We start from the raw sequence: 27,683 nt of genomic DNA on the forward strand, positions 1-27,683 counted from the left end.
GACATCATAGGGAATAACGCATGCGCATTGTCAATAGCAATCAATGCCATTGTTGTATATGACGTTGCGCAATCTCGCACATGCGCAATTGAAATTTTGGCTACCATCTTCAAACTGCGGTTTGCACACCGGATTGGCTAGGAGCGTCAGCTACCCACGGAGTGGGTTTGGAAATATTTTTTTTATAAATCGGATTGCAGCGATCAGATAGGAAAGACATAAAGACATCCTATGACAAATATGTTTATAAAGGTTTAAAAAAAACAACAACAAAAAACACAATAAGTTGAATTTACAGTGGTCCTTTAAGTTATAAACAAGGTTAAATGTTTTTAAATGCTGCTTCTGTACAGCCTCAGCACACTACTAACCGTTGTATCCCTTTAAGGTGATCAGATCACTGAGGTTCTTTTATTGTAAATATCATCCCCTACTGATGACAACACCAGGTGACATGCACGTGACGTCCTGCTTACCTCCATGTGCATCAGGAAGGTCTGAGGTTTGGTTACAATAAATATTATCCCCTACTGATGACAACACCAGGTGACATGCACGTGACGTCCTGCTTACCTCCATGTGCATCAGGAAGGTCTGAGGTTTGGTTACAATAAATATTATCCCCTACTGATGACAACACCAGGTGACATGCATGTGACGTCCTGCTTACCTCCGTGTGCATCAGGAAGCTCTGAGGTTTGTTTATTGTAAATATCATCCCCTACTGATGACAACACCAGTTGACATGCACGTGACGTCCTGCTTACCTCCGTGTGCATCAGGAAGGTCTGAGGTTTGTTTATTGTAAATATTATCCCCTACTGATGACAACACCAGGTGACATGCATGTGACGTCCTGCTTACCTCCGTGTGCATCAGGAAGCTCTGAGGTTTGTTTATTGTAAATATCATCCCCTACTGATGACAACACCAGGTGACATGCACGTGACGTCCTGCTTACCTCTGTGTGCATCAGGAAGGTCTGAGGTTTGGTTACTGTAAATATTATCCCCTACTGATGACAACACCAGGTGACATGCACGTGACGTCCTGCTTACCTCCGTGTGCATCAGGAAGGTCTGAGGTATGGTTACTGTAAATATTATCCCCTACTGATGACAACACCAGGTGACATGCATGTGACGTCCTGCTTACCTCCGTGTGCATCAGGAAGGTCTGAGGTTTGGTTACTGTAAATATCATCCCCTACTGATGACAACACCAGGTGACATGCACGTGACGTCCTGCTTACCTCCGTGTGCATCAGGAAGGTCTGAGGTTTGTTTATTGTAAATATTATCCCCTACTGATGACAACACCAGGTGACATGCATGTGACGTCCTGCTTACCTCCGTGTGCATCAGGAAGGTCTGAGGTTTGGTTACTGTAAATATTATCCCCTACTGATGACAACACCAGGTGACATGCATGTGACGTCCTGCTTACCTCCGTGTGCATCAGGAAGGTCTGAGGTTTGTTTATTGTAAATATTATCCCCTACTGATGACAACACCAGGTGACATGCATGTGACGTCCTGCTTACCTCCGTGTGCATCAGGAAGGTCTGAGGTTTGGTTACTGTAAATATTATCCCCTACTGATGACAACACCAGGTGACATGCATGTGATGTCCTGCTTACCTCCATGTGCATCAGGAAGGTCTGAGGTTTGGTTACAATAAATATTATCCCCTACTGATGACAACACCAGGTGACATGCATGTGACGTCCTGCTTACCTCCGTGTGCATCAGGAAGGTCTGAGGTTTGTTTATTGTAAATATTATCCCCTACTGATGACAACACCAGGTGACATGCATGTGACGTCCTGCTTACCTCCGTGTGCATCAGGAAGGTCTGAGGTTTGGTTACTGTAAATATTATCCCCTACTGATGACAACACCAGGTGACATGCATGTGATGTCCTGCTTACCTCCGTGTGCATCAGGAAGGTCTGAGGTTTGGTTACTGTAAATATTATCCCCTACTGATGACAACACCAGGTGACATGCATGTGACGTCCTGCTTACCTCCGTGTGCATCAGGAAGGTCTGAGGTTTGGTTCTCAGTGGTGTCAGACATTGTCTTGTTCTGCAACTGATATTCTCAGATATTCTTATAATGTTTCTCCTTTACTGACAAACAAGGAGGAGAGAGACAGAGAGAGAGAAAGACAATATAAAAAGTGATTATCAAACAATAAATACATAATCTGCAGTAACAATACATATTCCGGATCTGATTAAACAAATTGGAAACTTTTGATTAAAAATTTTAAACCTGCAGAGATTCCTTCTGCTTAATTTGCTCCACCACCTACTATAGCACTATATATATATATATATATATATATATATATATATATATATATATATATATATATAGTAAAGCAGTTATGGATCCCACGGACGGACTCCGTGTTGCAGCAAGGACCCAAGAAAAGCAGGCACACAGGTTTTTTCATAAACACTCCGGTTTATTTGCAAAGTTGATTACCAAACGTTTCGGCTCACACACGAGCCTTTGTCAATGGTGTACAAAACCAAATGTGACAAAGGCTCGTGTGTGAGCCGAAACGTTTGGTAATCAACTTTGCAAATAAACCGGAGTGTTTATGAAAAAACCTGTGTGCCTGCTTTTCTTGGGTCCTTGCTGCAACACGGAGTCCGTCCGTGGGATCCATAACTGCTTTACTGTTTGTCTCTCCCTAGTGTGAGCACCAGGTAGCTGACATACTCGTGAGTGCCGTTCACCTCTGCAATTTTATATATATATATATATATATATATATATATATATATGTATAGTGGCTCCAAATGTCTTACCACACATTTTAAATGCAGAGGTTAGTACCATGTGCAGTACTGTATATACAGCTATATATAATAGAGAGGTCCCCTCTGCCCCACACACAGCACAATGCCCAGTACCCTATATAGATGGATATATAATAAAATAGAGAGGTCCCCTCTATTCCAATTAAGCACAGCCCACTCTCCAGGTACTTTGATACATTACGATAATTTAATAGAGAGGCTCCCTCTGAAACTGAGAGAAACACATACAAGTTCCTGCTGCCTCATAACAACATACACAAACCTCCTGTAGTACAGGTGTATACTATTATAAAAATGTGGCTTTATTCATGTTTACCTTTGTGAAATCGTTGAACACTAAGACAATAGCGGACAGATCCCGCCCAGCTAAAAGACCTGTGTCATTAAAAGTCACGTGAAATTACTAGCAAGCTCGAACTATAGGAAGTAGTTGGGCGGGACACAAAAAAAAAAAAAAAAACTTCCGTTAGCTCGTTTTTACCATTTGCTCGCTGGAATCACGTGCCTTCTGCGGCGGTTCCCGTCCTTTAGCTGATTAGGAACAAGCTGCTACGGTTTCAGCTCTCAATATTTTGGTTTCTTGTAATAAACTACCACAACCTATACTTATAGGTTGTAAGTATAGTTGCATGTTCGTGTCAGTGTATCTCTAAATATCTCTATATAAAACACTGCAGTGTGTATCAGGAAGATCATCTCTATAAAGGCAGAGGGTATCTGTATTTACAGTAGGTTGTTGTGTGTGCTCGGCAGACGGAAGCTCTTTATAATAATATATATTTTTTATATAAAGTACTGAATAGTTGGCTGTGTGCGCATGAAGCAGCAAGAACCTTTCTAAAATATTTACTAGCTGTGTCTAAGATACTTGTGCTTTTGCATTTTTTTATATGACCCTTCCCCTGCCAGCCTAACTCCCTATCTAACACACAGCCTCTGCTCACTCTCTGAACCCCCTCTCATTCACTCATACACAGCCTCAGACTCCCCTCTCACCCCTCTTTTTCCTCATTTTAACTGGGGTGAAAACAAAATACGATTAATCATCAGTTTAGCATGTGTCTGGTGTTGTAGAAGTAGGTATATTTGTATATGTATGTTTATGTGATGTGTATATGTGAAGGAATAAGTAATGTGTAGATGTTTGTGTGGGTATACAGGTTTATTTTTGTTTCAGGGTCGAGTTTGTTATATCTATATAGATGTGTATGTGTTTGTATACCTATCTAGTGTGTGTATTTATATAAAGGTGGCCCTCGTTTTACAACGGTTCAGTTTACACCGTTTCAGAATAACAACCTTTTTTTCCAGTCATGAAAAGCATTGAGAAGCAGTGCATTTATTAAAATAGCCAGTAGATGGAGCTGTCCGCTTGTGTTGCAGCAAAGCCAAGCAAGCTAAAATGAATCAGTTTAACCAGACCTGAGCTATCAAGCAGATTTCAAAGGAACAAGACCTTCCTGTCTATAAATCAGTCGAGATTGGAATGTATAGAAAGAACTGTTTGCTGTAAAATGCAAGTGAAGTCTGTGTTGTGTGATTGTTTTATTAGGTTTATAATGCTGTTTAGCAAATGTTTTTGTTCATTTAACTTAGTTTAATTATATATTCTGTGTTGTGTGATTATTTTATTAGGTTTATGATGTTTAGCATTTAAAGTCTTAATTTTAAAGCTTTAAAAATAATGTATTAGGTGTTACTTTATGACAATTTTGAGAGGGGCCTGGAACTTATCTCCCTTACTTCCCATTTACTTACATTATAAACTGGGTTTCAATTTACAACGGTTTTGATTTACAACCATTCCTTCTGGAACCTAACGTCCGGCGTAAACTGAGGGCTACCTGTGTGTGTGTATGTATATATGTATAGGTTGCAGGTCCATCTATCCATCCTCAAAATAATTTTACAGAGCAGCATGTATATAATTACTATTACATACTAACTTACTGAGTAGCCTTTGCACCAGGGCCCCATGTTGAGTAGGTCTGCTACTGTGTATATCTCAATACAGATATAGGGATAGTTGTGTGGGTGCATATGTGTTTTTGTTTCTACAGCCTTTATTCCCATATGTGAATTTTCTGTCATGTATGTACCACTGTTGCAGGTCTCAGTGTTACACAATCTAACTGACCATGAACAAGATGAAGAAGAAGCTGCCTGAGCAGATACTGTATCACATCCTGGAGATTCTCTACCTGCTGACGGGGGAGGTGAGAAAATATTGTAATGACACCACGGTAACCTTCTGCAGTGCATATGTGTATTAGTTGCTTAGCAACAAGAGGTGACAGATGCTCAGAGGTAAAGAAAGAACTGGGGTTTCTTTCATGATTCACAGAGCATAAAATATTTAACAACTTTCTACTTTACGTCTTATTATCAATTTTGCTTTGTCTTTTTGGTATCTTTTGTTGAAGGAGCAGCACTACTGGGAGCTAGCTGTTACACATCAAGTAATCCAATGAGGCATATATTTGAAGCCACCAATTTTGCTGCTCTTGAGCTTACCTAGGTATTTGTTCCAACAAAGGATAGCTAGAGAAAGAAGCACCTTAAATAATAATCGTAAGTTGGAAAGTTGTTTAAAATGACCTACTCTGTCAATATTTCATGTCCCTTTAAGGTGCTTGAGCAACTACAAAAGTGAAGAGTTGTTCTGTTGTAGAAATTCACCCATACAGAGGACTGCAATAAATCACTCTTTATTTTGCCTTCAGCATTTATAAAACATCTATTGTGCACACCATTCATTTTCAAACCTGTCCTCAGACCTCCCAAACAGGCCACATTTTAAAGATATCTGATTTGGAGCACAGGTGAAATAATTCTCTTCCAAGGTAATCGTGAAAACCTGGACTGTTAGAGAGGCTTGAGGACAGGTTTGAAAACCAGTGGTGTACGCAGACCATTTGCAACACAGCATTTAATTTCTGATGTATAATATGCGGCTATAAAACGAGTATTGTGTCCAGAAATTTTGCATTGTTGCACTTAAAGTGATTGTAAAATTGAATGATTTAAAGCCCAGTATTTAAAAATACTTTAAAAACATGGGCACTTTAAGTCATAAAAGCATCTCCTTCAGTACTTAGCAGATCAATGACAAATCTGGCTTCCTCCAATCGTTGTGTGCCTCACAAGCTGGACGTCAAATGGGGCACACAACGATTGGAAGAAGCCGGATTCATCATCGATCTGTTCAATACTTCAGGCGATGCCGTCAGAGGATCGTCTGTGTGTTTACAGTAACAAAAAGGTAAATATTTTTAAAAAGCGTAATTGTAAAGATTAATGACTTAAAGTGTATTTTTAAATACTGGGCTTTAACCCCTTAATGACCAAGGACGTGCCAGGCACGTCCTCCATAGGAGGTCACTTAACAACCAAGGACGTGCCTGGCACGTCCTCTTGGGTTTGAAGCTCTGGAAGCGATCCTGATCGATTCCAGCAGCTTTTACAATACCTTTTTTGGCACACCGATGCAGAGAGAGCAACTTTATGGCCCTCTCTGCATTGGCCAGCGATGGTGCCGATCGTTGGTGGGTGGGAGCAGCTGCAGGGAGGCGGGTGGGTGGCCCATCGCTGGCAATTTTCCGGCCAGCAGTCGGAAATGATTGTTGGATGTGCGCAGGAGCGCGCGTGGGGGGAGTGCACGTACGCGTGCATGCGTGCACCCGCGATCGTTCAGTTTTAAATTCTGAAGTGGTGGGAGAGGATGGTGGGTGGTGGTGGTTGTGGGTGGAAGAGGAGGGGGGAAATAATTTTTTAAAATAGGTCTGGGAGGGGGAGGGAGTAGGGTTTGGAGGGGGGCAGCTACACTACAGAAAAATAGTGGTTTATTTTAGAAAAACACATTTTAAATGCAAAGTGGGTACTGGCAGACAGCTGCCAGTACCCAAAATGGTTGAAAAAAGGGGGGATCCTTCACAGCAGAATATATATTTTATTTAAAAAAAAAAAAAAAAAAGCCTTTTATTTTAGTACTGGCAGACTTTCTGCCAGTACTTAAAGGGACACTGTACCCAAAATTTTTCTTTTGTGATTCAGATTGAGCATGACATTTTAAGCAACTTTTTAATTCACTCCTATTATCAAATTTTCTTCATTCTCTTGGTATCTTTATTTGAAATGCAAGAATGTAAGTTTAGATGCCGGCCCATTTTTGGTGACTGGCTGATTGGTGGATAAATCCATCCACCAATAAAAAAGTGCTGTCCAGACTACTGAAACCAAAAAAAAAGCTTAGATGCCTTCTTTTTCAAATAATGATAGCAAGAGAACGAAGAAAAATTGATAATAGGAGTAAATTAGAAAGTTGCTTAAAATTGCATGCTCTTTCTGAATTGCAAAAGAAAAAAATTGGGTACAGTGTCCCTTTAAGATGGCGGGGGCAATTGTGGGGTGGAGGAGGGATAAGAACTGTTTGGGGGGGGATCAAGGGGTGGGATGTGTCAGGTGGGAGGCTGATCTCTACACTAAAGCTAAAATTAACCCTTCAAGCTACCTAATTAACCCTGTCACTGATGGGCATAATACAAGTGTGGTGCGCAGCGGCATTTAGCGGCCTTCTAATTACCATAAAGCAATACCAAAGCCATACATGTCTGCTATTCCTGAACAAAGGGGATCCAAGAGTAGCATTTACAACCATTTATGCCATAATTGCACAAGCTGTTTGTAAATAATTTCAGCGAGAGACCTAAAGTTTGTGAAAAAGTGAAGTTTTTTTTTTAATTTGATCGCATTTGGCAGTGAAATGGTGGCATGAAATATACCAAAATGGGCCTAGATGAATACTTTGGGTTGCCTACTAAAAAAAAATATATGCATGTGAAGGGTTATTCAGGGATTCCTGACAGATATCAGTGTTACAATGTAACTATCGCTAATTTTGAGGAAAAAAAAATGGTTTGGAAATAGCAAAGTTCTACTTGTACTTATTGCCCTATAACTTACAAAAATGACAAAGAACGTGTAAACATTGGGTATTTCTAAACTGAGAACAAAATTTAGAAACTATTTAGCATAGGAGTTTTTTTGTTGGTTGTTGATGTGTAACAGATTTTGGGGGTCAAAGTTAGAAAAAGTGTGTTGTTTTTTTTTCCATTTTTTCATCATATTTTATATATTTTTTTATAGCAAATTATAAGATATAATGAAAATAATGGTATCTTTAGAAAGTCCATTCAATGGCGAGAAAAACGGTATATAATGTGTGGGTACAGTAAATGAGTAAGAGCAAAATTACAGCTAAAAACAAACACTGCAGAAATGCAAAAATAGCCTTGGTCCCAGACGGTCAACAAATGGAAAAGTGGTCTGGTCACTAAGGGGTTAAATCATGTAACTTTACAATCACAATAAAGGGCCATTTTAGTGAAAAACTTGCTCTAATAATTTGCCAGTATCATAAATAAACATATTTTTTGTGTACACAGACCTTTTATAATGTGTTAATTGTACAGTATGTTCAAACTTTTACAATGCACCACTAAGTTACTTCTATAAGTACTGTGCGTATATAACATTTATTGTGTTCACAGATATTTTGTAATGTGGCACTTAAAGGGACACACAAGTCAAAATTAAACTTCATGATTCAGATAGAGCATGCAATTTTAAACAACTTTCCAATTTACTTCCATTAACAAAATGTGCACAGTATTTTTATATTTACACTTTTTGAGTCACCAACTCCTACTGAGCATGTGCAAGAATTCACTGCATATACGTATATGCATTTGTGATTGGCTGATGGCTGCCACATGATACAGGGGGAGTGGAAATATACATAACTTTGCAATTGATTTAACAAAAATCTACTAGTTATTTGAAGTTCAGACTAAGTGATATTGCATTGTCTTCTTATCATGCATTTGTTGATTATGCAAATCTACAGTGTTGACTGGTCCTTTAAAGGGACATGAAACCCCAATTTTTTTCCTTCATAATTCAGATAGAGCCTGCAATTTTAAACACCTTTCACTTTTATTTCTATTATCTAATTTGCTTATTTCCCTTGTATTTTTTTTGGTGGCTGCACATTATATGCCTATTGCCCCTCGAGTGCATTGCTCCTTCTTCAGCAAAGGGTACCAAATAAACTAAGCAAAATTGATAATAGAAATAAACTGGACAGTTGTTTAAAAATGTATGTTCACTATCAGGAATTTCATAGACAAACTTGCTAAAAATACAGAAGAATTTTTAGCACTTATGCTATCACTCAGTTTAAACAGAAATAGAGCTTTTTTTTTATTTATTTACCTATGAAAACTATATATATTTTTAAAATAGACAACCCCCAAAGTATTGATCTAGGCCCATTTTGGTATATTTGATGCACTAAATACGAACATATGGGGGGGGGGGGGAGTTATTTTTTTTCACTAACCTTGGTTTTTCATTGAAATTATTTGCACACAACCACTGTAGTCATAAGACAAAAAGTTATAAAAGCTTCTCTGGGGTCCCCTTTGTTCAGAAACAGCAGACATGCGTGACTTTGTCATTGGTTTTTGAAAACTAAAAGGCAGCTAATTGCAGCTTCGCACAGCACCTGACACCTCCTACCCCCTGCCAGTAATAAATTATACTTATTATATATATTTTTTATTTTATATCTATTAAATCTTTTTTTTGTAGTGTAGGGGACCCCTCAACCTCCTTCCAAGATCATTTTTCCCCCATCCCCCTCTGTAGTGTAGGACACTATCCCTTCAAAATATTTTTTTTTTAGTGTAGGAAACATCTCCCCTCCCTACTCCTCCACTGGGCCGCCCATCCACTTCCCTCCCACCGCTACAACTCTGCAGCAACGGAGGATTGTTACAGATAGTTAGTGTCACTCTGTAACAATCGCCAATCTAGCTTCATATGGTAAGGGAGCACGATCAGCACTCCCTTACCATATGTAGACAGAGGCCTTCTGCCCCCAGCTTCAGTCTACACTGTCAAAGCTGGCAGCAAGGACCACATCATGTGCCAACATGTGGGACGTAGCTACTATGTCAACACAGTACACTGGGCAAAGAACTCTATGAGGTAGTATCTAGGTCTATATGGTGCAGGGGGTTAATTGCTGATACATATGCTGTGCATGTATAACATTTATTGTGTGCACAGACATTTTGAAAATAGGCACCTAAAGAGATGTGAAACCCACAATTTTTCTTTCATGATTCATATAGAGCTTCTACTATCAATTTTGCTTCATTTTCTTTATATCCTTTGTTGAAGAAGCAGCAATGCACTACATGGAGCTAGCTGAACACCTCGACTGAGCCAATGATAAGAGGCATATCAGTAATGTCACCAATTAGCACCAAGAAAAGAAAGCAAATTTAGAAGTAAATTAGAAAGTTGTTTGAAATTGCCTCTCCTATCTGAATCTTGAATGTTAATGTTCTGTTAACAAGGATGGTATTTAGCAGTAACATTGTGTTGGCTACTGTCAAACTCACCAATGGCATTTTACACACATTCTCAGAATGTCACCATGATGAGATGGAAAATAACAGGATACACACGTAATGTGAGAGTGGTCAGTGCTGTTTTTATGTTTCACTCTTGCAGCGTGTGACTAACTCACTGACAGTGAGTCACATGACCGGGGACAAGATGACAACAGAGAGGATACTGACCCACACCCTGCAGATCGTGTACCTGCTGACAGAGGAGGTGAGAGCTGATGAAATATGTCATAATAACAGCTGTGTGTCCCTGTGACTTGGTGCATTGTTTTGTTTTATCTTTTATTGCAGAGCCTAAGATATTTATATTTGTCTATTTACATTATAATGCACCGGGAATCTGACATTTTGTGGTGGGGTTTATTGTAATTGGGGCTCTGGCAGTTTAGTTAACGTAATGAGGATACAGTAGAGTTTGTGATGGTATCACTTCACACTAGTACAGAATGCACTAATTTACCTAAGAACAACAAACAAGATTATATATATATATATGTATATGTATGTATATATATCTATATATATATCTATATATATATATATATATATATATATATATATATATATATATATATATATATATATATATATATATATATATATATATATATATATATATATGAACTAGGAAAGGGAGGGCACTCTCAGGATTTGTGTAATTTGCATATAAGCAATACAAGTCAATTTATTGTTTTTGACAACAACATTAGTAAGTCATAGACAAATGGAATCCACAGCACCAATTAGGTAAAAGAAAATACCTTTATTTTCACATTACATGCGACGTTTCGGCCTTCACAGCCTTAATCATGCATACAAAAAACTTCAGCCTCTGTCCACAGTATATAGGCTGATCAATTAAAACATTAATTACAAACAGATTTGACAAAATGTTTCACACAGAGCAATTACTCCCTCTAGTGTTAGTCATATTTTACTACATCCTATAAAATTTAACTCTCAAGTTACCAAAAATACAATTACTAGAGGAGTTTCCACTGAATGTACAAGTGTCATTAAAAACAAGAAAATATATAGGAACAAGTCTTACTGCAATCTTATATTTCTATAGTAACACTACTAAAGTATATTACTGACACATTTTACCAATCTTACTGATAAACTTTACCTATGTGTTTAAGTGAACAAGTGACTTTACCTATGTGTTTAACTAAACCAAAACTAACTAAAAAATTTTTTTGAAGAAAATGTTTTTTGTTTTGAATTTTTACTTTGTTACATTTAGAGAAAGACAGAGAAATCTATTTCTCTATTTAACCCTTTAGGGTACATACAATCTAATTTATGGATCCAGTAAGTTTCTTTTTTTTGCCCTGTTCTTGGATGGGAAAATTCTTTCCCTTTTATCATTGCATGGCAATTAGAGCACCCTAGACAGGGATAAGAACCATAAGATTTCTGACCCATATGGCTTTGTTTAAGACTTTTGGAGGGTCCCAAATCATTTTTAATCAGTGTGTCTCTCAAATTTCTAACCCTCTTAAAGGCCATAATGGGATTATTTTGGAATATCTCCATATCTCTATTACAATTTTTAATAATATTCCAATGCTTTCTTATGATTTTAGTAACTTCAGTACTGTATGAATTATATTGTGAAGTAAATACCATCCTCCTACTTTTATTTTTACCATTTTTATTATTATCTTTAGGGGCATTATTATCCCTGTACATTTTCTTCTCTCTCTGAAGCCTTGAGATCTCTTCCTTAATGAGGTTTTCAGGATAACCTCTGCTAACAAATCTGTTGCCCATTTCCATCATTCTGGTAGATAATATTTCTTCATCCTTCACTATTCTACAGACCCTAATCAGTTGACTCCTAGGGAGTGAGTCTTTTAACCTAGTTGGATGGAAACTATCATAGGCAAGCATAGTATTCCTATCAGTGGATTTTCTAAAAAGATCTGTTTTAAGGGTCCCATTATCTTTATAAACCCTAGTGTCTAAGAATTCCACTGAAACCTCACTATGTATAAGGGTAAATTCTATCCCTGGGATAGCGGAGTTTAAGTCACATACAAAGGATTCTAGGGATCCAACGTCACCCCACCACACGCCAAACACGTCATCTATAAAACGCCACCAGGCTGCACCATATTCCAAGAACATCTTATTAGTATATACAAAATTCTCTTCAAAGCTGTTCATGAACAGGTTGGCGTATGCTGGGGCAACGTTGGATCCCATTGCAGTCCCCCTGACCTGTACATACCAGTTGTCTCGAAATAAAAAATAGTTCCAGTACAGGATAAGAGTTAATAAATCACAAATAAATTCTATTTGAGGAGAATTATATGTACCAGTACCACTTAAAAGTTTCCTAATAACTCCTATACCTGTCTCATGCTTAATGGCAGTATAAAGACTTTTTACATCAAGTGTGAAGAGTATATATTTCTTACTGGGTAGATGTAAACTGTATAATTTATCAAGGAAATCACTAGTATCTTTGATGTAGGCCGACATTTTAATTACTTCATGTTGTAAAATTTTATCAAGGAAAATGGCTATGTTAGTGAAGATAGAATCTACACTGGAGACTATGGGCCTCCCTGGGGGGCATTTAGCATTTTTATGCACTTTTGGCACAGTATAGAATATGGGTGTCCTAGGATGTTCTTTGTACAAATAATCACCATTGTTCTTGATAAACAATATTATGTAGAGGAAATACTGTCACAATTACAAGATAATACTACATATCATCCACTTGCAGGGGATCCAGTATTTAAAATACAAAAGGAAATTAAACACATACTTGCCAAGGCAGTTAAGAATGATATTATTGATACTAAATTATCTGATTATTTGTACAAAGAACATCCTAGGACACCCATATTCTATACTGTGCCAAAAGTGCATAAAAATGCTAAATGCCCCCCAGGGAGGCCCATAGTCTCCAGTGTAGATTCTATCTTCACTAACATAGCCATTTTCCTTGATAAAATTTTACAACATGAAGTAATTAAAATGTCGGCCTACATCAAAGATACTAGTGATTTCCTTGATAAATTATACAGTTTACATCTACCCAGTAAGAAATATATACTCTTCACACTTGATGTAAAAAGTCTTTATACTGCCATTAAGCATGAGACAGGTATAGGAGTTATTAGGAAACTTTTAAGTGGTACTGGTACATATAATTCTCCTCAAATAGAATTTATTTGTGATTTATTAACTCTTATCCTGTACTGGAACTATTTTTTATTTCGAGACAACTGGTATGTACAGGTCAGGGGGACTGCAATGGGATCCAACGTTGCCCCAGCATACGCCAACCTGTTCATGAACAGCTTTGAAGAGAATTTTGTATATACTAATAAGATGTTCTTGGAATATGGTGCAGCCTGGTGGCGTTTTATAGATGACGTGTTTGGCGTGTGGTGGGGTGACGTTGGATCCCTAGAATCCTTTGTATGTGACTTAAACTCCGCTATCCCAGGGATAGAATTTACCCTTATACATAGTGAGGTTTCAGTGGAATTCTTAGACACTAGGGTTTATAAAGATAATGGGACCCTTAAAACAGATCTTTTTAGAAAATCCACTGATAGGAATACTATGCTTGCCTATGATAGTTTCCATCCAACTAGGTTAAAAGACTCACTCCCTAGGAGTCAACTCCTTAGGGTCTGTAGAATAGTGAAGGATGAAGAAATATTATCTACCAGAATGATGGAAATGGGCAACAGATTTGTTAGCAGAGGTTATCCTGAAAACCTCATTAAGGAAGAGATCTCAAGGCTTCAGAGAGAGAAGAAAATGTACAGGGATAATAATGCCCCTAAAGATAATAATAAAAATGGTAAAAATAAAAGTAGGAGGATGGTATTTACTTCACAATATAATTCATACAGTACTGAAGTTACTAAAATCATAAGAAAGCATTGGAATATTATTAAAAATTGTAATAGAGATATGGAGATATTCCAAAATAATCCCATTATGGCCTTTAAGAGGGTTAGAAATTTGAGAGACACACTGATTAAAAATGATTTGGGACCCTCCAAAAGTCTTAAACAAAGCCATATGGGTCAGAAATCTTATGGTTCTTATCCCTGTCTAGGGTGCTCTAATTGCCATGCAATGATAAAAGGGAAAGAATTTTCCCATCCAAGAACAGGGCATAAATATAAAATTAATGGTTATTATACATGTGAGACATCCTACGTAATCTATCTTATTAAATGCCCATGTTCTCTTATTTACATTGGAGAATCGACTAGAAAAGGCAGGGAAAGAATTAATCAGCATAAGTCCAACTTGAGATGTGGTAATAAAGAAGCTCCTGTTTCTAATCATTTTATCCAGGCAGGCCACAACATAAGTCAAATTAGGTGGCAGATTATTGACCATGTAGGCACATTAAGAGGAGGGGGTGACAGGGAGAGGATCCTTAAACAAAAAGAAACTTACTGGATCCATAAATTAGATTGTATGTACCCTAAAGGGTTAAATAGAGAAATAGATTTCTCTGTCTTTCTCTAAATGTAACAAAGTAAAAATTCAAAACAAAAAACATTTTCTTCAAAAAATTTTTTTAGTTAGTTTTGGTTTAGTTAAACACATAGGTAAAGTCACTTGTTCACTTAAACACATAGGTAAAGTTTATCAGTAAGATTGGTAAAATGTGTCAGTAATATACTTTAGTAGTGTTACTATAGAAATATAAGATTGCAGTAAGACTTGTTCCTATATATTTTCTTGTTTTTAATGACACTTGTACATTCAGTGGAAACTCCTCTAGTAATTGTATTTTTGGTAACTTGAGAGTTAAATTTTATAGGATGTAGTAAAATATGACTAACACTAGAGGGAGTAATTGCTCTGTGTGAAACATTTTGTCAAATCTGTTTGTAATTAATGTTTTAATTGATCAGCCTATATACTGTGGACAGAGGCTGAAGTTTTTTGTATGCATGATTAAGGCTGTGAAGGCCGAAACGTCGCATGTAATGTGAAAATAAAGGTATTTTCTTTTACCTAATTGGTGCTGTGGATTCCATTTGTCTATGTTGCTGTAAGGGTGGCAGTAACCCTTTCTCCACGGGCATCACACAGAACTAAAACCTGCTTTAAGGAACCAACAGGTGCTGTACTCATTTACTACTTTTGTGATTAGTAAGTCATAGGTCGACGTTTCGGATTCTATCCTACCGGTGTTGTTGTATGCGGCTGTGAGACGCCGATAAGAGTTTTTCACTTGTCTTGATGAAGGCTTCTACGTAAGCCGAAACGTCGACCTATGACTTACTAATGTTGTTGTCAAAAACAATAAATTGACTTTTATTGCTTATATGTAAATTACACAAATCCTGAGAGTGCCCTCCCTTTCCTAGTTCTTATCTACATTTCATAGAGGATTTCACCCAGGTGCTTCACTACATATAGAAGCTGGAGTGCTGGAACACGTGCTAATTGGATTATATATATATATATATATATATATTTATTATTATTATTATTATTATCCAATGGCGTATGGGGCATATTCCAACCCGTGGTCTAATGGCTAGAAAATGTGTTCTTTTTTTTTTTTATACTTTATTTATATCCAGCAATGTGTAATACAAACAAAAAGAACACACAAGTTCGTCATTTTGCGCCTCGCAGGGCTTCTTATCATGCTTTACATAAAAGAAAATCAGACAAAGCTAGCCGCTTTTTATCTTGTTAACATTTCATAGTCAAACTGCTTTACACACAATGCTGGGTTTTTAAACATAATTCTTAAAAAACCTTTTACATTCAAGTTTACCCTGCTGCACATACCAACAACAAAAACAAGAAGAAAAAAAGAAAGAAGAAAGGAAAGGAAAAAAAAAAAAAAAAAAAAAGGAAAATTAGAGCTAGTCCCTCTTCCCCTCTCCCCCCGGTCCCCAACACTACACCATCCTCTCTCTTACTTCACCCCACTGATAGGGTATCTTCTCTTCACATATCAAAGTCTGGAAAGCTAAAGAATTTCTTAGCGGGGCTATAAATTGTTTTTGTATCTCAATTGGCCATTCTACAATTATTTTAAGCCATTTATTGAAATATTTTCGGAGATTATGCTCCAAGGCTAGTTTTTTGTCGTATATTTCTGCTGTCATTTGTGTCCTTATCAGCTTTGTAAATTCCACCATCTTTGGGGATTTTTTAAGTTTCCATTTTCTTAAAATTAAATTTCGCGCTGCCATAATAGAAGTATTAATTAGTTGTTTATCTCCTGGCCTTATCTGTTTTTGGTATAATAAAAAGACAACCTCTGGATTAAAATCCATCCGTATTTGAATGTATCTATTGAGCCAATAGTTAATTCTTCCCCAGAATTGTCTGATCTTGGGACATGACCAAAAACAATGCAAAAGGTCCGCCCTTTCCGCATTACATTTATAGCATCCCAGACTCAGGCCCTCTGCTGCCCATTTGTTAATTCTGTCTGGACTAAGATAGTAGTTATTCAGTATTTTCCAATGAGCTTCCCTCCAGCTAACTATTGGGGTGGTCTCTACAACTACTCCTATACTCTTCTTGATGTCCTGCTCTTGTATGTTAGGAAAGTATTTTTTAAATTTATCTCTTATCCCCGTCAGGTAATTGTCCCCCAGTTTTATAAATATCGCCTCGTACCAGTAGGATATTGCTCTAATCCCCCCCTTATAACGTTTAACACCTGCCTCTATTTCTCGTAGCCTCCATTCCGGATTTGTCTCCGCTATTAATGTTGTAATAAAGCTTCTAGCTTGTAGAAACGCAAAAAAGTTATTTGAAGGGAGCTGAAACTTACCCGCGATCTGGCTAAATAGTTGTATATTGTTTGTACCTTCCATTAACAGCTGCGCAAAATATGTAACTCCCTTGTTTTGCCATTCCCTAAATACTACATTGTGCATGCCTGGTGAAAATGCTGGTGATCCAATTATGGGTAGATATTGTGATATTCTATATTCTATCCCCAATACTTTACAATACTTTTGCCATGCCAAAATTATATTTGAAAATGTCAACAACTGTTTGATATTACCAGGCAATTTTCCATATGAGTGGTGTAGGACGGCTTTCAGATTAAAGGGGGCTATCAACTCCGACTCTATATCATAATATGTAATATATTGCGCCTCCGTTAACCAGTCTATTGCATATTTTACCATGGTGGTCCAATTGTAGTATCTTAAATTTGGTAGAGACATACCACCATATTTTTTGGGTATAGTTATCCTGTCTGTCGCTATTCTGGGTCTCCCTTTTCCCCAAAAGAACTTTGCGCACGCTTTGTTATATCTAAGTAAATCCTGCTTAGGAATAAACAGTGGTAGATTTTGTAATAAGTACATTAAACGCGGAAATAAGATAGCTTTAATTACCATAACTTTAGCTGAGAGGGAAAGGAAAAGCAATTTCCATCTTTGTAGTTCGGTTTCCAACTTTAAAAAAAGCTGCGTATAGTTCAGGGTATACCACATATAAGGGTTGTTTCCTAGCTTAATTCCTAGGTATTCTATAGTAATCACTTCTCTAAATGGATGTTTAATATAACTTGTTTTAGTCTTATTTAGCCATAAAATCTCAGATTTCTGGGTGTTGATCTTATATCCCGTAAATTTACTAAAACAGTTTATTATTTCTAGACTTTTTGGGATATCTGTCTTTGAATCGCTTAAGAATAGCATGATGTCATCTGCATAGAGTGATACGACTATTTTTTGTTTACCAAAATTAATCCCCCTTATCTCTTTTCTCAAGTAAATTGCAAGTGGTTCTAATGAAATATTAAAAAGTATTGGGGATAGCGGGCATCCTTGCCTAGTACCCCTTTGAAGTGTTATGTACGGCGTGAGCGCTCCATTTACATAGATTTGTGATCTGGGCATTTTATATATTAATTCAATTATATTGACCATATTGCCAAAGAACCCAAACTGCTTCAGAGAAGTCATCATGTGATCCCAAATTATCGAATCAAATGCCTTCTCTGCGTCTATAGTTACTAGTGCCAAATCTGATTTGCATTTGCTGTCTGTTTTATGTAATTTATTATAGTAATGATCAATTGTTAATAATACTCTACGAATATTTCTGGCGGCATTTCGCCCTGGCATAAATCCCGTCTGGTCTGGATGGATAATGTCCCCAACTACTTTCTTAAGCCTATCTGCAATAATAGCCATTAGTATCTTATAATCATTATTAAGTAGAGATATGGGTCTGTATGAACCCATATCTTCTTTTGGTTTGCCTTTCTTATGAATCAAGGTCACTATCGAATCCGTAAAGTATGGTGATTGTTTTTGGTTATGCCCAAAATATAGATTAAAAATTTCACACAAAATTCCCGCCAGGTCTGGTTTCAATATCTTATAAAATTCGGCAGATATTCCATCAGGGCCTGGAGCTTTCCCTGATTTCATTGCTTCAATGGCTATATTGACTTCCTCAATGCTTATTTCAGTATTTAATTGAATTGCTTTCTCTCTATCCAGCTTAGGTAAAGTGATTTCTTTCCAGAACTTCTCTTTTGCCTGCACGTCTATTTCCCCTTGTGAGTAAAGTTTTTGATAATATTTATGAAAGGCGTCCCGAATTTCAGTCGCTTTCGTATAAGTGTTATTTTTAACTTTTATCAGAGTACATAGGTTTTTATTTTTCCTAACCTCCCTCATTTTGGCCAGATGTTTGGCTGATATTCCTTGGATACCTTGCCAGTAATTCCTGTTTTTAATATCCTCTAATGCCCATTTATTGTTCAAAAACAGCTCTCTCTCTGCTTTGGCCCTCACATATTTATCCCAGGATACCTTATTGGGGATTAAAATATACTTTCTATATAGGTTTTTAAGTTGGTTCGCTAGTTGTACCTCCCTAGCTATCTGTTTCTTTTTCTTTCTGATCATATACTGTTTAATTTCCCCTCTCAATACGGCTTTACCCGCTTCCCAGAAAATTTCTGGTTTGTGTCTGTATCCTTGATTCAAATCAGCATATTCCTGCCATCTTTGTGTCAGCCAGTTACAAAAGCCTAAGTTATTAACCATATACCCAGGGAATCTGAAAGTGTTTACATTTGTCTGCTCTGATACACGTAATATCAACTTAAGGGATATAATAGCATGATCCGATAGAATAAAGTCTAAAATTTCCGTTTCAATATCAATTTGCAAAATTTTTTCTTCTATTAGAAACATATCAATTCTAGAGAAGTTTTTATGCGCTTTAGACTCACAGGAATATTCCCTCGTGTCTGGATGTTGGGCTCTCCATATATCCTTGACTCTTAAGGTTTTACAAAATTCTCTGAAAAAACTAGCCTCTCTTTTATATTTACTAGCGCTTTTCTTTTGTCTCCATCTGTCTACTTCTGGGTATAAGGTCATATTGAAATCACCCGCCAGGATTAAATTCTGGTCTAAATAAGGAATTAATTTATCTTTAAGTTTATTCCAGAATTCCTTATCAAAGCTGTTTGGGCCATAAACATTGCAAAATGTCCACCTCTTTGAATCTATTTCTATTTGAGCTATTAAAAATCTGCCTTCAATGTCTCGTTCTGTCTTTATTATATTATAAGTTAACCTGTTATTTATCATTATGGCGACGCCGCCTTTCCTTGTTAGGCAGGGAGTCGCTATTATCTCAGCTACCCACTTGGGCTTAAGTTTAGGAATTTCATTTTCTCTTAAATGGAGTTCTTGTAAAAGAATTATATCAGGGTTACATTTTTTGATAGTCTTTAAAATACCTTTGCGTTTCATTGGGGAGGTTACACCTCCAATATTCCATGAAATGCACTTCAAATTATCTCCCATATCACCTGTATTTTAATTTCTGAGTAGAGAGAGACAGGAGGGAGGGGGGAGAAGAAAAAAGCAAAAAGAGAAGAAAGAAAAAGGGAGAAGAAAAAAAAAAAAGAAAACCCCACCCAACTTAGTCTAAAATAAAACCCTAACCATACTAATCTTATTATTCTGTTAGCCATCAATATAATCATTCTTGTCTCATTTAAACCTGTTATGTGTAGCCCAGAGGAGCTAGATAGTTATCTCATTTTTGATACAAAATTGCTTTGCTTCTTCTGGGGAGTTTAACACTACCTGCCCTTCCTTTTCTTCAGCAATTATTTTCGCAGGATATCTTAGATTCGCTTTCATCCCTGCCTTAATCAATCCTGAACAATAAGGGGACATTTCTTTTCTCTTGTTAGATGTATCTACCGAAAAATCCTGGAATACTAATATCTGTTTACCATCTATAATCAGTGGGTGACATTTTCTATATTGCCTCATGATTGTTACTTTATCTTGAAAATTAAGATAGCGAATCGTGATCATTCTAGGTCTATTTTTAGTATCCATACCCGCCCTGTTGGGGCCGGTACGGTGTGCTCTCTCTACTGCTAATTGTCCCCCTTGAGCTGTCATACCTAAGGTGTGAGGCAGTGTCACAGAAGCAAATTGCAAAAGATCACTATACTCAGGTGTTTCAGGTAGGCCTACCACTCTCACGTTGTTTCTTCTTGACCTGTCCTCTAGGTCCTCTACTTTGTTCTGTAAAGTTTTTATAGTGTCTGTAAGTTTCCGTGTGATCTCCTCCTGGTGGATATATGTATCCTCCAGCTCAGAGACCCGCGTCTCTACTTCTGTCAGTCTGTTTGAGAATTGCCTGATCTCAACAGTGAGACCAGACAGTTCCTTTTTAATTACCTCAAATTGTGGGAGTAGTAGATCGACTATTTGGTTGTTCGTAATTTGTGTGTCTACAGCTCTCTCTCCTGTCTGATGTGACTCTGATGCTGTTTCTACCATTACCTCTTGTACTGTTTTATTACATTTTTTGTCTTTCCTTGGTGGCATGGCTGGGGATCTAGGTTTGATATTTTTTACGTATTTTTCCATTAGTTTCTGGGTTCTAAATACACCCAGAACTTCTGTGCAAATTCAGTGGTCGGCTTGAAAGAATCCAAGCGTGCTTATTTATTATGACTCCCTATTGGAGAAGGACACAAAAAGAAGAAGAGAGAAGGAGAGGAAGGGAAAAAAAAAAAAAGGGGGGTGTGAATGTGAAGACAGTGCACACACTCAAATAATATACCAAGTGTAAAAAATCATTAAAAAGTGTCAATCAGTGCTAAGTGCCTCTAAGAGGACTAATTATTTTTTATCTCTTGTCCCTAGAACCTCAATACCATCAAAGAAGTCTTGCTTCTTTTAAGTTCAAATATCTATTGGTTAAACCTCTTAATTTCGGTTTCCACTTTCAGTACTTATACTACTTCTTTCTCTTGCTTTTGTTAGGTAGATTACTCAGTCCTATTTTCAAGTGGCTAAGTTTCAAGTCAATATAATCAACAAACAGCTTTTAGGTCCACTACGTTAAGAGACTACATGAAAACCTTTAGCTTATCTATATAGCTACTCTTTCAAACTAAAGACCTTTATTACCTTTATTACTTAATTTATTCTGTAATACCCCTCACTGGACATTTTGAAGTCTAGCAGGCGTAGTTAAAATATTTTTTTTGTATTCCCTTTTGTTATTGTAATTTTTGTTTGTTATTGTGCTTATAGTGCATTTGAATTATAAATGCTCACAACTCTATATGTATCACCTATCACATATGGGTATATGTATTTCAGGGGTTGTAACGGACCGGCAGCACTTTCTGGACCTTTGCCTGCCGTCTTTCACTATTATGTCACCTTAATATTACAGATCCGTTGTGTATCTAAACATAAGCATAATATCTCCAATACAGTTGTTAGATTTAGCCCCAAAACTGCTTCTTAGGTCAAATTTTAAAGTGATCTTTTCCAGCTTATATATACATTCTATTTCCAAATAATAGGTCACCCAGTCAAACATTCAGCAATACATTAACCAACAATATTCAGCCAGCTCATACCCTGCGCAGTTGTATGTTGCTAGAATGCTGCCTATATAATGTTTTAGGGCTGACTTGCAAGTTCAAAATTAAGAAAAGAACAACTTTGATCATATATACATATTTGCCTGCCGGACAAAAAGAAAATTTGTTACTAATATGTTAGAATGACCTTCTGTTACATATGGCCAGCGACTAATGTCCAGCACATGTGCTTGCCTCAAAAAAAAACCTTAAAAGCGAAATACACGTATGCCCGTGTTGTTGTGAGCTTCTGCCAGATATGCTTTATAGGCCTTGAAGTTTTCAGATACTTCTGTAATATACACTCTATGGCCAACCTGTTTTCCACTTATAATTTAAAGATATTGCTTAACGTCACTTGGGGCCACCAATAAACAATTTTCCCTTCTTTTTTGAGATTATTATCCCTTCTTAGAACACATGTCCTCTGGACTTTCTTATCAGGGCAAGTTTGTTGAGATGGTTCCAAGTTTTTTTCTCCCACAAGTACCTGGCTACCTCTACTGACCCCGGCAGCAAAAAAGAAATATAGAGTTCTGCGCCGTGCACAGGCTTATACTTGCGTTTATCGATAGTCCTTTGGTAGCTCTCTCTCCAGATTTGGCTGCTTACCGCTGCACCACAGCGCCACACTTGCCGTTAGGGGGGGGGGGGCCGGCCTGCTCAGGACACCTCCCGAACTTGCCCGCCTCAGTCACCGCAGCGTGTCACTCTTTGCAGCTTTGCCGTGTCTCAGCTTTTCTTCTATTTTACCAGCTACCCGCTGTATATCGGCTCCCAGCTTTGTATCGGCTCTTAAGCATTCCACTTTAGCCTTGCTGCTTGCAGTGTATCTCCTCTGAGAGACCGTCTCTGCTGGTCTTTGCTGTCAAATAGTATGGCTATTGTCGGTACCACCCGACCATGGTGGTAACTTGGGACCTCCTATCTGCTCCGCCTAGGCTTTCTCTTCCCAGGGCGATCTCTCGTGTCAGACCGCCAACAGAAGCTCAGAGCTGGGGAGATGTAACGTTAGAGCTCGGTACACAGAGCTCAGAGCGTGCGTGTCTTGTCTCACGCTCCTCCCACCGGAAGTCCTAGAAAATGTGTTCTATAGAAATTCAGGAATACAGAAAAAAAAATCTCTTCTCCACATTATCATTAACATTATCCCCCACAGCAGCATTCACAGGCTGAGCAGATATGTGAGCGCTGCTAGGCAATGTGACATTATAACAGGATCAGGGCAAAGTGACTCCCATTACTGAGCCACCTGGCCCTGTATGTAGTTCCTACTTTCTGCCTGTGTCTCTGCATGTTCTCAGTAACATTATCCTGACTCTGTCAGTAAAAATGTTTGACAGAACCAGGCCCTGTGTCAGCAGTGAATCAGTTGTGTGTGTGTTTCAGGTGCCTATAAAGTGTGATGATGTAGCCGTGTATTTCTCTATGGAGGAGTGGGAGTATATAGAGGGACACAAGGAGCTTTACAAGGACGTCATGATGAAGACTCACCAAGCACTTAGGACTAAGGAGATCCCAGGAAATGATAGCTCAGGTAACGCTCAGGAAATGACCATACAATACTGACGTGACTGTTACTCCATATGTGCACTAATAAACTGTCTGATTATAAACAAACAAGCTTTATTTATACTCAACATAAATATTAAAAGCATTTTTACAGTGTTTGAGAGGAAAAAAGTTTGTCAGGAATATTTAAGGGACAGTGAACACATTGTAATTACACATCTCTTTTGTGTTGCTATAGAACAACATATCAGCCAAGTCTCACATTAAAGTGAAGGTCAATTTTCATGTGGAAGTGCCCGGTTTTTAAAAAAAACTATTAAAAGCAGGGGCACTTTCATTTATGAAAATTGACATAGCACCATATTTTAAAAATACTTACCTTGTTCTTCTGAAACGCCGGATCGCCGTTCTGAAACGATGCCCCGCCTGCTTCTTCCTGGTTTACTTACCCAGCAATGATGATACCGGCTTCCTCCAATCACGGCGTTGCCTCAGGCAATGATTACCCGGGGGGGGGGGGAGCCGTGATTGGAAGATGCCGGAATCGTCATTGCTGACGTATGAAGAGGCTTGGGACGGGCTGGTGAAGCACTGGAGCGGCTTTAAGAAGAAAAGGTAAGTATATTTTAAAATAAAAAATATGAAAGTGCCCTTGTTTTTAATAGTTTTTTTTTTTTTTAAAAAACCGGGAACTTTCACATAAAAATTTTACTTTTTTTACTGCAATTATTTATCAAAAGCCAAACTCACAATTTGCCTTATTTGTAGGAGCCAATCTGGGCTTTAGTCGGCAGACAACAAGGCTAGCCACAGCTCTAATGTTAATATAGAGTGCATTGTTATTTAATTGTAGAAATATATATATATAAAAGAGTTAATCTTGAGAGGTTTGCAGGGTGCAGTTTATATTCAGAGAATTAGAAATTGCTCAATTCTTAAAGGGATAGTCTAGTCAAAGTTAAACTTTCATGATTCAGATAGAGCATGCAATTTTAAAGGGACACTGAACCCCAAATTTTTCTTTTGTGATTCAGTTAGAGCATGAAATTTTAAGCAACTTTCTAATTTACTCCTATTATCAAATTTTCTTTATTCTCTTGGTATCTTTATTTGAAATGCAAGAATGTAAGTTTAGATGCCGGCCCATTTTTGGTGAACAACCTGGGTTGTCCTTACTGATTGGTGGATAAATTAATCCACCAATAAAAAAGTGCTGTCTAGAGGTCTGAATCAAGACAAAAGCTTAGATGCCTTCTTTTTCTAATAAAGATAGCAAGAGAACGAAGAAAAATTGATAATAGGAGTAAATTAGAACATTGCTTAAAATTACATGCTCTACCTGAATCACAAAAGAAAAATTTTGGATTCAGTGTCCCTTTAAGCAACTTTCTAATTTGCTCCTATTATCAATTTTTCTTCGTTCTCTTGGTATCTTTATTTTAAAAAGCTGGAATGTAAGCTTAGGAGCTGGCCCATTTTTGGTTCAGCTCTTGGCTAGCGCTTGCTGATTGGTGTCTAAATGTAGCCATCCAATCAGCAAGCACTACCCAGGTGCTGAACCAAAAATGGGGCGGTTTTCTAACGAAGAAAAATTTATAATAGGAGTAAATTAGAAAGTTGCTTAAAATTGCATGCTCTATCTGAATCATGAAAGTTTAATTTTGACTAGACTATCCCTTTTTAAGAGCTAAATAACATACGGCTAGATTAGAAGTGTTGCTGTATGGCTAAACTGCCCAAAAATTGGCCATTGCGCGTGGAATGGCCAGTAACGCATATTACGAGTTGCGGCGGTATAGCTATACCGCAAGCATTTTAGCCTGTAACGCAACGTCCATTTTGCACTAAAAAAAAATTACGTTTGAGTGCAGGATTTTCCATAGCGTCGTATTACAGGTTGTGCGGTCCAGCTAAAATGCTTGCGTTACAGCCTATACCGACACGATCCGTTCCGCCATCTGAGAGCAGTAGTTATGGATTTTGCAAAACAAAAATGTTTCACAAAACTCATAACTAAACTGTTACAAAGTACACTAACGCCCATAAACTACCTATTAACCCCTAATCTGCCGCCCCCAACATCGCCCGACACTAAATAAACCTATTAACCCCTAAACCTCTAGCCCCCACATCGTAACTACTAAACTTAACCCATTAACCCCTAAACCCCTAATGGTATTCTTGAAAGAACCAAACAGGACCAACTGTCCCAAAAGGAAGTACTACCAATGCTTTATTTTACCCAGGATTAGCTTCTACAAACAAACCAGTAAGTTTCTGGTGACACACACTCCATAAAACATAAACATAGAAAATCATATAGGAAACAATATAATAATGAAATATAACTTTGCCAACCGGATGGAGGATTCAGTTGGTTCTACACAGTAACACTAATAGCCACCTGTTTGCATTTTTACCCTATGCAAATACATGCAAATTAGTCATTTCTCTATACACATTTTTAGTGGTGAACTTGCAACCAATAGAAGGCGCTGTCGCTGTGTTATATGATGTTATGAGGATAGTTCAACCAATAGATGGCGCTGTGTTACACATGGCCCATATATGTTACTGGCGAACTGTCACAGTGCCCCCCCTTGACCAACGGTCTGGCAGACTGAGCAAGATCCTGAATGGATCAGCTTTGGGCTGTCCTGGGAAGAACAACCACCAAGGGAGTTCATCAAGGGAGTTCCTGTAAAGCACAACATTATTCAAACAAGCTGCGTAATCCTCATTTCAGTTTGCCGTGACAATCCGGCATTGCCGTTTTGTTTCTCAGGTCTATACTGGATGGAAAAATTGTAAGGCTGCAGGGCTAAGCTCCACTGCAACAGCCTGGTGTTGTCCTAGTCACTCAGTTCAGCCAAACCAGGGGGTTGTGATCTGTGAGCATAGTGAAGTATCGGTCTTATTACTAAGGCTGCAGTTTCTTGAGGGCCAAAACCAGTGCCAAACTTTTTTTTTTATAGCCACATAGCTGACTTGCCATGGCAGGAGCTTTCAACTGATGTAGGCGACCAGATGTTCCCCATCGTCCTCCCCATTCTGACTCAAAACTGCTCCAAGTCCAAACATGGAGGCATCTGTGTGGACTAGAGATCGTTTAGATGGATCCGGGCCAGCCAGGACCAGGGCACTTGGGGAACAACTGGATTTGTTCCAGGTAGCACTTAATATGGCAATATCATCTAGGTCTTGGAGGCCATCCAGGAATTGATCCACCATCCGTTGAAAGTGTCTGGGGCATTTTTCAGGCATGACTTTAAACTGATATAAACCAAACTGGATGATAAATGCAGACTTGGGGATGGCCTTGGAGTGTAGGGGAATCTGCCAATACCTTTTACATAAATCAATGGTTGTCAAGAAATGTCCCTGGGACATACAATCCAATAATAATCTATCCTGTGCATGGGGTAGGCATTCGTAATGGTCTTGTCATGTAGGTGTCAGTAATCGACACAAAACCATGTAGAGCAAACCTGTTTCAGTACATGTATGACAGGGGATGCCCATGGACTGGTGGAATGTTCAATAACTCCCAAGTCCAACATTTCCTCTATCTCCCTCCTCATACCTTTCCTTACAGCATCAGGGATCCGATAAACAGGTTGCCGGAAAGGGGGTCTTCCCTGGTGTTTCTACCTAATGGACTGTCAATGTAGTATATCCTGGCTTGGCCAAAAACACATCCCTCCTGTCCTAAAGTAAGGAGTTGATCTGCTCCCATTTCTAAGCTCCTAGATCCTCACCTAGCCTTACTACCTCCAGAGACCCCGCTCTACTCGCCTCCTCTAACAGATTAGGTAGAGTGGGGCTATCTACCTCTTTGGGAGCAGCCGCACATACTGCCGCTACTGCCTCTTCCCCATCTACATAGTCTCTGTAGCATGTTCACATGGAATGTCCTCTGGACTCTCATCTGAACAACATGCAACTAT

General features: G+C 38.1%; 2 protein-coding genes across 4 annotated transcripts in view; one reads left to right on the plus strand and one right to left on the minus strand.

Annotated features, from left to right (window-relative positions):
* The window catches only part of LOC128657367 (oocyte zinc finger protein XlCOF6.1-like), a 50,405-nt gene extending 47,135 nt beyond the window's left edge, over positions 1–3,270 (minus strand). The window contains exons 1-2 of one of the 2 annotated variants that reach the window (XM_053711690.1): positions 3,152–3,270; positions 2,029–2,133 (exon numbers count right to left, since the gene is read on the minus strand). In XM_053711690.1, the coding sequence (XP_053567665.1) occupies positions 2,029–2,080 (52 nt within the window). In that variant the 5' untranslated portion in view covers positions 2,081–2,133; positions 3,152–3,270. The remainder of the gene's footprint in view (positions 1–2,028; positions 2,134–3,151) is intronic. The other variant, XM_053711691.1, reaches the window with a different exon arrangement.
* An 85-nt stretch (positions 3,271–3,355) lies between these two features.
* The window catches only part of LOC128657371 (oocyte zinc finger protein XlCOF6.1-like), a 107,447-nt gene continuing 83,119 nt past the window's right edge, over positions 3,356–27,683 (plus strand). For both annotated transcript variants that reach the window (XM_053711696.1, XM_053711695.1), the window contains exons 1-4: positions 3,356–3,450; positions 4,946–5,051; positions 10,417–10,521; positions 23,614–23,761. In XM_053711696.1, coding sequence (XP_053567671.1) covers positions 4,974–5,051; positions 10,417–10,521; positions 23,614–23,761 — 331 coding nt within the window. In that variant the 5' untranslated portion in view covers positions 3,356–3,450; positions 4,946–4,973. The remainder of the gene's footprint in view (positions 3,451–4,945; positions 5,052–10,416; positions 10,522–23,613; positions 23,762–27,683) is intronic.

This window comes from Bombina bombina, chromosome 4 (genome assembly GCF_027579735.1).
Source record: "Bombina bombina isolate aBomBom1 chromosome 4, aBomBom1.pri, whole genome shotgun sequence".
Taxonomy (NCBI): Eukaryota; Metazoa; Chordata; class Amphibia; order Anura; family Bombinatoridae; genus Bombina; species Bombina bombina.